Raw genomic sequence first — 10,312 nt, forward strand, 5'->3', positions numbered from 1 at the left:
GGATTGCAGTTGTGATGTTGAAACAGTCGAGAAAGAAAGCTTTTATAAGGACGAGAACGAGAAGCAAATTAGTATTAAAACGGTATTTCTCCAGAAGACAGACAAATATGACTCATACTTTAAACAACCGAAAAAAATAGAAAGTTCCTTGTCGCAAAGAGATATGGAGAACTATTTAAGAAACCCTTTTGGTAAAAGTAAGAAAAAAGGTGAAGAAAAAATCACGACGTTCTCTGAAGAAGAATTGCAAAAGGCGCGGCGTTCAACTTCAGAATGTAATTTGGGGGGAGGCGAGAAACTTGTAGGTGACAAGAACATCATGGGGTCAGCAATGGAGGAAGAAATAGATCACAACGGGTTCACTTTTTATTGATTGGATAGTTTTGTTTATTCAAATCAATTGAATTCAAATCAAAGAAATCAATTTGTCGAGTTTAAACGCCATATCTTTTTGGTAGAAGATAATTTGAGGCATTCAAAGACTTCTCTGACTCTATTGGAAGTATTGGTGAAGTACTTTTAATCGATTCTTTTAAAGACTTATTCCAATACTCTCGTAATTGTGCCAAAGTTGGTGGAACGGAGTCATAATACTTCTCAAATCGACTTTTGAGTGTCGACTTCTTCTTTTCTCCCGAATTTAAAGACATGAAAGACTTGTTCTCGGGATTTCCAAGAACAACTATTGTTGATGGTACTGAGGAAGTGTTCTCACTTGAACGACAAGTGTCAGTTAAAGATTCTTTAACAATTATTTTCGGTGAAGGTAAAGTCTCATTGTTGAGTGTACTAATCAGTGGCATTACTATACACTTCCGATCTTTTTGCCGCTTTTGAAAGACTTCCATTTGATTTTGAAGTGTGTTATCTTCACCAATTTGTTCAACTGTTTGATAGTCTTCAGAGCTCTCTTCTATGTCATTAATTAACACTTGTGCTTCAGCAAGTTTTGTTTCAAGACTCTGCAATAATTCATCGGTTCCTCTTTCAATTTCTTTGTCTTCTTCTTGTACATCAAACAAGCACAACATCATTTGTCCAAAAATAGTCTGTAATTGATCAACAAAGGTTTCTAAAGATAAATAAAATGCATCAGCTTGGAACGGTTGTTTAAAACGGGGCTCTTGATAACTATATAATTTGACGGTCATTCCTTCGTCTTTAATTAACATAGCACCCGCTTTGTTATTTCCATTGTACCCAGCTGACGAAAATACTGTGAACATGATTGGAATTTGATCTTCATTTTCAAAGTCGTGTTGTTGGACACCATCAACACACTCATGGGCTCGGATGATTGCTCGCAAATCATTGTCTTGTAAGAAATTAACAACTGCGTTGTACCCATAAAAATAAGAACACTCTCGACTCTTATTTGGTAAGTAATTCACATCAAACCAATCGTCATTAATATCTCCATTCTCATACTTCTCATCATACACTTCATACTGTAACGGATCACTCCACAATAAATCACAGAATACGCCAGTATCTGGAACTTCAACAAATCTGTTAATTTGTTGCAATTGATCGATAAATTGAAGCGAAGGAGAGATACCCCCATGACACAAGAAGAAATTACCAAGTGAAAGACTTAAGAGGACACACAATGGAAGTGTCTTAAACAACTCAATAAACTCATTATATATTGTGCTGTTGTATTTCCACACACATTCCCTTTCAAATCCAAAGATGTGTGTCATAGAAAGTGATTCATGGTTTCCTCTCAACAAGACAACTCTATTCATTATTACATTTGTGTTACACTATTATAAAATATTTGATTTAAATAGAAACAAACTTGTCAGGTTCATTGATCTTCATACAAATTAATGTTATCATCGTCTCTACAGAGTATTTTCCTCTGTCCACATAATCACCAAGAAAGACTTTCACATGGTCAATCTCTTTCCATTGGTCATCATTCAATATGTTCAGAAAATTGAAGTAATTCCCATGAATGTCTCCAAAAACAACAGTTCTTTTATTTAATCCTACCATGTTTGGCTCACTTCTAAATATTGTCTTTGCTTTAGAAATGATGGTTAAAAGTGCTTCCTTACTTACCATTTCACCATGTTGAAAATGTTCCTCTAGGATATCTAAGTCATATTTCCCGTTAATATAAAACTCTTTGTGATTAAAATGTGTGTTTTCCATCTTCTTTTTAAAGATGTCTTGTAAAGCTTTTGAGTATAAACAGAAAACAGATAATTATCACCTATTTGATAACATTTTTTATAAATTATATATTTTTCTTATTAATATTACCATTTAAAATCTAAACTACCTTTTTCCACTTTCCTTTGACTTTTTTACAACAGATATTTTTATATAGTGTCTTCTTTATTTGTTTATTCTTTCAAAAATTATTTAAAAATAATCGGAGAAAAAATTTTGTTTTTGTTTATTTTATCCAAAACAGGTATTTTTTTATTTTAGCAACAAATTGAAAAAATTGAACTCAACAAACAATTGAATTCAAATATCTTTGAATTCAATTGATTACTTGTGTCGTATTTTTTAATCGTTTTCTTCAATGTTTTTAATACTATTATTTACCAGATATGAAAGAATCACCAAAACAATGAAGTATCTCTTTTTATCATAATCATTCAACTTTTTCTAAAAAGTTATTATCAAATAATTTCATCAATTATTTATACATGATTTGCTCCTTCACCAAAACACATCAAATAAATTTGATCAATTTATAATAAAACAATAAACTAAATTTATTTCATATTTATTCGTTTATTTGCAATCCAAAAAACAGAGATTGGGAATAAATGTGTATTTTGTAATGTAAATTTGTGTTAAATAGTTACACCCATAAAATGTATAATTTCCTAAAGTAGAGATATTGCTTAATATTGTAATAGCTGATAGTTCATTATTTAGATAAAAACACCCTTCATCTATTCGACGAATGAAACTATTTCTTTTAAGTTCATTAACCATATTAAAAGTTCCAAATTTTAAAACGTCAGTCCTCTTTAAAACAATATTTTCACATTGAATACCAATCTTTTTCATTTGCTCGGAGAACATAAAACTCACTTCTGTTTTATAATTTACAATTGTGCCACCAATTTCCAAATTTTTTAGAGAAATACACCCCTCAAATAAGTCTGATTTGAGTAAGATATTTTTGTTTTTAAAAACAGCCTTTTCGAGGTTTGTACAATCCATAAATGCACTGTCATCAACACAACAAAGTGTTTCGCCAAATTCAACTTCTTTTAAAGAATAACACTTTCTGAAGGCAAAAACGCCAATATGAGTCACACTTTTTGGAATGGAAATTACGCTCAACGAAAAACATTTAAAAAAAGTGCAGTCGGGTATTTTTGTAATTCCTTCACACAATTCAATTTTGGAAAGATAAAAACATTCCATGAACATCCCAACTGAAAGGGTTGAATATAGAGGAACGCCTGTTAAAGAAAAACACTTCGAAAAACATTTTTTCCCATAAATCACATGTTTTGAGTCACATTTTACACTTTCCAGACAACAACAATTTTCAAACGCAGATTCACAAACTTCAACCAATAAATTTGGAAGTAACAATTCTTTGAGAGACACGCAGTTTTGGAACGCTTTTGAACCAATAAAAGTTAACTGTGTAGACAAAACAACTTTTGTGAGACAAACGCAATTTGTGAATGACATTTCTGGTATCAAATTAATATGAGAAATATCAATAAAGATAATATTTGAATTTGAAAACGAATTGCTAATTAAACAAGAAATTTCAGTAGGAAATAATATGGAAGTTATTGACAAATTAAGTTGAGAATAAGTTAATAAAAAATGAGGTATTGTATTAAATAATTTATCTTTAAAATACGTTGCATCTTCAAAAATTTTAACTTTCTTTATATTTACGCAGTTTCCAAATATTTCTTTTTCTGTATTTAGAAATTCAACGTTATTGAATTTGTATCCAAATTCCTTCATTTTAAGTGAAAAATTGTAACTCACGACGAATTTGTCCATATTATTGTTTTTCACGTCTATTTTAGTTAAATTGCCATCTTCTGGGAATATATGTGTTCCAATTTCATTGAGACTTTCTGGAAGAACAATTTCTTTCAAATTGGTAAGACTTTTAAAAGTGTTATTTCCGATTTTCCGAATTGAGTTTGGGATTATTAATTTAGTCAATGAATCACTAAAATTTATGAATGTATCTAAAGTCGTAGTTTCTTCTTGTGGAATGTAAAGTCCATTTTTAGACCACGGTTGTTGTACTTTGTTTTGTTCAATCACCTTTTTAACGTCTAAATTTAGACTCTTCAAACCATTTTCAACGACAATAGTTTTCAACCTTGTGCAGCCACAAACAAACCTTTCAGATAATTTTGTAACTGAATTTGGAATTGTTATTGAAGACAACAAATGCATAAAGTAAAAAGCATTTTTCTCGACTTCCACCACACTTGTTGGAATTTGAAAACTTGTTAAATCATATCCTTTGATCATTTGACTTTCCAATTTTGTGAAATTGCTTGGAAATACAATTTGTGTGAGTTGAATAGGGCAAATTGGTTGTGGCGACATTAAAAATGCGTATTTTGGGAATATCACATTTCTTGACCCCAAACAACAAACCGCGTTTGTTCCATTTAAAACAACCGTTGATGGGATAAATAATGAAGACAAACATTCAAACGAATAATAACCACTTTCTATAATATCCAGTGATGTTCCCAAATCAGCTGTTTTATAATAATTTGGATTTGAAAACTCTAAATTGGCTATTCCATTATAATCCAAATACCTTTTACTTTTATTGAAAAAGTCGTCATCTTTTTGGGAATGCTTTTCTAACCCACTTAAATGAAATTTTCTTAAAATAACTTCGTCACTTACAGTGACTGGATATTTAAATACTTTTTTATAATTTGTAAAACACGTTGGAATTTGGATATTTGTGAGTGAAGCGCACTTTTCAAAATTACCAACTCCATACAACACAACTTTTTCATTCAAAAAAATCAAATCTTCAAGTTTGCTACAATTAGAAAATGCAAACGCACCAACATTATTTAATGTTTTTGGGAATGTCAAATGTCTTAATGAACAACAATTTTTAAATGAAAAATTACCTATCAATTTGAGATGTTTTGGCACAACAAAATCCTCTAAATTGCAACATCCTGAGAAACAAAAATCGAGAAAGTACTCTATTGAGTCGTCAAACATCACTTGTTTTAAACATGAACACCCCTCACAGATATGTTGAGGAATTACAAGTTGTCCACAAAATGTGATTTGTAACAAATTAAAACATTCCATGAAAATTGAACCCTGCAAAACGTAATTGGGGCTAATTGTAATTTTTGGTAGTTTTGTTCGACAAAATGCACTTTCTCCAATAAAACGCAAGTCACTCGGGAAATTGATTTTTTGAAGCATAGTACACGAATAGAACAGTTTTTCTGAAATAAATGAAAAATTGTTTGGAAGTACAACTTCCGTCAATTTGGAGCAATTAGAAAATGCCGATCGTTCAATGGAAACAAGAGTTGGTGGTATTTCAACGAACGAATAATCACAAAACATGCAAGCACTTTTTTCCAATTGAGTGACTCGAGTTGGGATGTTGAAAACGTCCAAACTATTAATATCACGCATACCTTCAATTCCTATCACAGAAACGGTCTTTGGAATGTATTTTATTAGTTTAGCGTCATTTCGTGTGAATTTTACTTTTTTGTATATAACATTCGAGTCATTGTTAGTAATAAATTGTTCATAAGTGACGGGATATAAAATCCATTTCCTTTGTATATTTTCTATTAAAAAGTCCAATGGAGTAAAGACTTGTTGCGTTTGGATATAAGGAAATAAATGAGTATTTTTTCTTGTAATTCTGATCGGATTAGTTCTGAACCGGTCGAGTAACAATGCATATTTCTTACAAACTTGAATAACATTGGAAAAGTCCTTTTCGTCGTCAAAATACAACGAAACAATTTGCATAGAAAACACGTCGATTTTTTTCATCGCACACAAATGGATTTATTGAGTTTTTTATTAGTTTAAAAAACATCACAAACAACGAATTAATAAACAGTTGACTCACAATATTTAGTCAAGTTAGAAGTGACCAAACAAACTCTCATTCTGTTTCTCTATAACAATGTCTTTAATGTTCGAATTGAGTTCTTGACATCCGTCAAACGCAATTGGTTCGATTTCGACTTGTCCCCAATCAACAGTTATACTCCGTAATTGAGAACAATTCTTAAACGCACTTTTCTGTATCAACACGGCATTCCCCATTTTAACTTCAATCAATGATCGACACTGCTCAAAACAGGACTCTGGGATGATCTCTATTTCCTCCATTTTCATATCAGCCAACATATAACATTCTGAAAAACATGAATACCCCAATTCCCTCATTCTCTCCCCAATGACAATTTCCTTCAATTTTTTACACTGTGAAAAGCACATTTCTCCAAGATAACTCACTGTATTTGGAAGTTCAATGTGCTCCAAACTTACACATCCATAAAAACACCTTCCTTCAATCCTCTCTATTTCGCTATTAAACACTATTTCTTGCAATTGACAACATTCACAAAGTAAAGAACCAGGTAACTGTTTGGCGGTGTTCTGACTGAAGTCAATTTTAGTCAGATTGGTACAAAGAGCAAAAGCAGAGTATCCCAATCGCTCAATTTCATTAGAAATTGTTATGTCGCGCAAATTACAACACAATTCAAAGCAGTGATTTCCAACTACTTTCACATTCAAAAGCGCCTCATTCCCAACACCACTTTTGGAATAACAAAATTCGCCCAATTCAAAGACATCCTCCGGCTTTGTGATACCAAACTTCTCTCTGTCGTACTTGGTGTACACCTTCTTCATGCACTTCTTCCCACTCTTCTCGATGATCTCCCCTATCCAGCAAGGGACGTCTGCATTGAAATAATTATACTTCAAGTCGACCACTATCTCTCTAAGCTTTTCACAATATGAGAAACAGTCTTCTCCTATTTTTGATATCAAGCAATGGAGATATATCTTCTCCAAATTCGTGCATTGATAGAAACATCCATTTCCCAGTTTAGTAATTGTTGAGGGGATGACTACCGTAGTTAGCAAGTTACATCTTGCAAATGAGAAATTGCCGAGTCGGTGAACGTTCGGGGGGAACGGGACAAACCGAAGAGTTGAAGAGTCTGAAAAACAGTTGTCTCCAATAGCGCTGCAGATCTCTGGTATAACGGGGCCAAACTGTGCGACGTCTTCACTTGAATATTCGATAGAGTACACCTCGATGTTCTCATAAGCCAATTCCAAAGCTTCTGTTAGACTTGTTGAAGTCACTTTAATGACGCGTGAGACTTGGTTTGATATGATAGGAAAGTCTGTTGGATTATAAAGGAGTAAGACGTCCATATTAGGAAAGAGTTTCAAGTGTTTGACAGGGACTGGGTTGTACTCAAAGAGTGAAAGTACTTTCTGGTTACTCTTCGTAACATTTGCAAACGAAATCACATCCTTCGTCGTTTTGAGATACTTCACTATTTGATATTTCTCAGACTCACCCAATTTGTGTTTCATCGGTTTCACCATCGACTTTGCAGACGACATCATTGTGGATGCAGACCGACATTTTTGTAATGTAGCGCGTGGTTTCGGAGGGGTTGGGGGTGGCAATTTGAGTTGAGTGGACGCGTAATTGCCAATCAGAGGTGATGGGCTCCGGGCTTTCTTTATTGGCGAGAAGGGTGTTTGAAAAGTTTGTCGCGAAAGCTCTTTAAGAGTCATAGAAAGACCAACGCGAGGTTTTGTTTGCATAGGTGCCGAATTTGGACTAGTCGACATAATTCCTTACAACTGGTTATTTACAGTGTAAGTTTAGTTTTTCGTTGGAATTTTTCTATTACTTTCAAAGGCAATTTTTCTAAAGAATTTTCGTTATTAAAAATGTTTTAAAAATTTTGATTTGTATTTTTCATTTTGTTTTGTAAAACATTTTTAGTCGTTTTTTGTTATTTAAAATGTTATTATTGTGAACATAAGTTACACTTCAAAAAAATAAGTCGTCAAGTCATAATAAAAAAGGGGTGATTATATAGTAAAAAAACTATTTTAAATACTATAATTGTGTTGATTTTTTCTTCGTTTTGACACAAAAGTGTATAGATGAAGCAAAGACTCAAAAATAGTTAACACTGGCATTATTGAGATGATAAGATACTACTAAAATGTTCACAAAAATATGATTATTATGACAAAAAATAACTTCTGGTAAAACAAAGATTATTTGGATTAAAAAAACAAAAAACAAAAACAATAAATCTGCGTGTAAAACCCGGATTTTGTAAAGTTTTTTTACGTATTTGTTTAAAGTATTTGTTTTGCCAAAGTATTGATTTGTCGATCGATTGTTTTCATTTCCCGTTGTTTTTCGAATTATTTATACCTGTAACTGAACAAATTCAAACCTCAAAAACCAAAGAGAAATAAATGCATGTCAAATGGCTGTACAAAAACGCCGAAAAAAACTTGCAGAAATAGATCAAAATGATCACCACCCCTTCGGTGGCACATTTTTGGGAAAATTCAACCGAAAGAAGACATAATTGTTACTTATAATAATACTTTTTACCATCAAAAATGCCAACTCTCCTCTTGCTCTCATTTCTACAAAAGTTCAAAATGCTACGAAAAACTAACAACCAGGGTTGTGGCGAACTCCAATAATCTCGAAAAGTTTGCATTTTTCCTTCATGAGCGCTTTTTTTAGTCGATTTGCCGCTCGCCAATCTTCTTTCCACTGAGAACCAAATGCCCACAGCTGTTGAATAAAAATAAGAATTGTTATTCCCTCAGTTTTATTTTTTATTCATAATATATGAATCGGCAAATAATTACAAACACTTTTTTATTCAAAACTGTGCACTTCTGGGATGAACATTTTTAGAGCAACGAAAAAGATTCGACACTGATCCAATTTGCATTTTTAATGTTTTTCGTCGATTATTTCCCATCCCTTTAAGGAAAAACGATGCCGTATACACCAAAACACCATTCTAAAACTTGAATGACTAATTTTCTTAGAAAGACCGCAGAAAAAGAACAAATCAAAACCAAGAATAGAACTTCAAATAAAAGTCCATGTTTTAGTGTGAAATTGATTGCGAGCCATAATTAGCATGGGGTTATTGTACCCTCCCCAGAATATAAACGGGGGTTCAAAAAACTCAGACCACAACCCCACAATGGCAGCCTGTAGATCACCTTCTTCGTTCACCCAGACTATTGCAGACTCCTCCGACTTAGAGAAAGCAAACGCACACCCCTGGAACGCTCCAAAGTATCTGAAGACTAAAAAAGAGAACCAAAATTTCGAAGTCTATCAACAAGCCATGTTAATAGCTTTGATCAATTCGCAAGCTTCCGTCGTATTGGAGCGCCCCATGAAATACTCGAAGATTAATATCACATCGCCTCGCATTTCTAAAATCATCTTCTCTCCAACTGACGAAATCAATGTCTCCCAATTGGTCGACAAACACTGCAAATCAGTCTTTGCCAAAGAGATCAGCGAAGGGATTCCCGAGTCGACTGCGCTCAGAAGACTTGAAAAGAATCGCAAAGTCTTTGTCCAGAATTTACTCATCGACATCACTCGTGAACTCGACTTCGAGATATCAAGTGTGATGGCAAGAAAAAGTGGCAAGGCGATGCAAGTCGAGAGAATATCGATGATATACTTCTCGGGGAATTGTTTATATAACAAGAATGAAATCGTTAAAATGGGAAATTTACTGAACCAATCTTTCATAGAAAGAACTAAATGCGAAAAACCTATTGAATTACAACCAAATGACCAACTCATCGCTCAAGTTTTACTCAATGCCACAGAAACCGCTTAAAGTGTTGCTGTTCGTCTTTTTCATCATTAAATAGTTGTCTTTTTTTCATGTTGGTTTTGGTCGTTATTTGTTATTGGTATGACGAATTTAAAATGAATTTTTCTGAACATTTTGAAATAAAAAACATTTTTTTACAATCGAATGGATTTTTTTAAATCATGTATTGCGATGACGACTTCTTTCAATTTAAATTCAAAAGAACAAAAAATGTTTTTTTCTCTTTCTTTATCGTCCCAATTTGTAACAGGAAAAACATGGAAATTACATTTACAAATAACTGATCTTTTGTTTTGAATGGACCTTTTTTATAAACTGTATTGAATCTCCAGCTTGTATGCTCTTCTCTTTGTTATATTTAATCAAACATTCTTTTCTTTTTTGTTATACAAATACAGTCATGCGAA

General features: G+C 32.8%; 4 protein-coding genes across 4 annotated transcripts; 1 reads left to right on the forward strand and 3 right to left on the reverse strand.

Moving 5' to 3' along the window:
* Positions 1 to 434: 434 nt before the first annotated feature.
* On the reverse strand, positions 435 to 2,160 carry EIN_055480 (serine/threonine protein phosphatase 2B catalytic subunit A1, putative; the record flags this gene model as incomplete). Its single annotated transcript, XM_004259946.1, has 2 exons — positions 435 to 1,740; positions 1,802 to 2,160. The coding sequence occupies 2 exons, from the start codon at positions 2,158 to 2,160 to the stop codon at positions 435 to 437; spliced, it is 1,665 nt and encodes a 554-aa protein (XP_004259994.1).
* Positions 2,161 to 2,754: 594 nt separating this feature from the next.
* On the reverse strand, positions 2,755 to 6,015 carry EIN_055490 (hypothetical protein; the record flags this gene model as incomplete). Its single annotated transcript, XM_004259947.1, has 1 exon — positions 2,755 to 6,015. One exon carries the CDS (start codon positions 6,013 to 6,015, stop codon positions 2,755 to 2,757), a length of 3,261 nt encoding a protein of 1,086 aa, XP_004259995.1.
* Positions 6,016 to 6,108: 93 nt separating this feature from the next.
* On the reverse strand, positions 6,109 to 7,851 carry EIN_055500 (hypothetical protein; the record flags this gene model as incomplete). Its single annotated transcript, XM_004259948.1, has 1 exon — positions 6,109 to 7,851. The coding sequence occupies one exon, from the start codon at positions 7,849 to 7,851 to the stop codon at positions 6,109 to 6,111; it is 1,743 nt and encodes a 580-aa protein (XP_004259996.1).
* Positions 7,852 to 9,185: 1,334 nt separating this feature from the next.
* EIN_055510 (hypothetical protein) lies at positions 9,186 to 9,908 on the forward strand (the record flags this gene model as incomplete). The annotated part of the gene is made up of 1 exon (XM_004259949.1): positions 9,186 to 9,908. One exon carries the CDS (start codon positions 9,186 to 9,188, stop codon positions 9,906 to 9,908), a length of 723 nt encoding a protein of 240 aa, XP_004259997.1.
* Between the last annotated feature and the right edge of the window lie 404 nt (positions 9,909 to 10,312).

This window comes from Entamoeba invadens (assembly GCF_000330505.1).
Source record: "Entamoeba invadens IP1 unplaced genomic scaffold scaff_1105074726711, whole genome shotgun sequence".
NCBI lineage: Eukaryota > Evosea > Mastigamoebida > Endamoebidae > Entamoeba > Entamoeba invadens.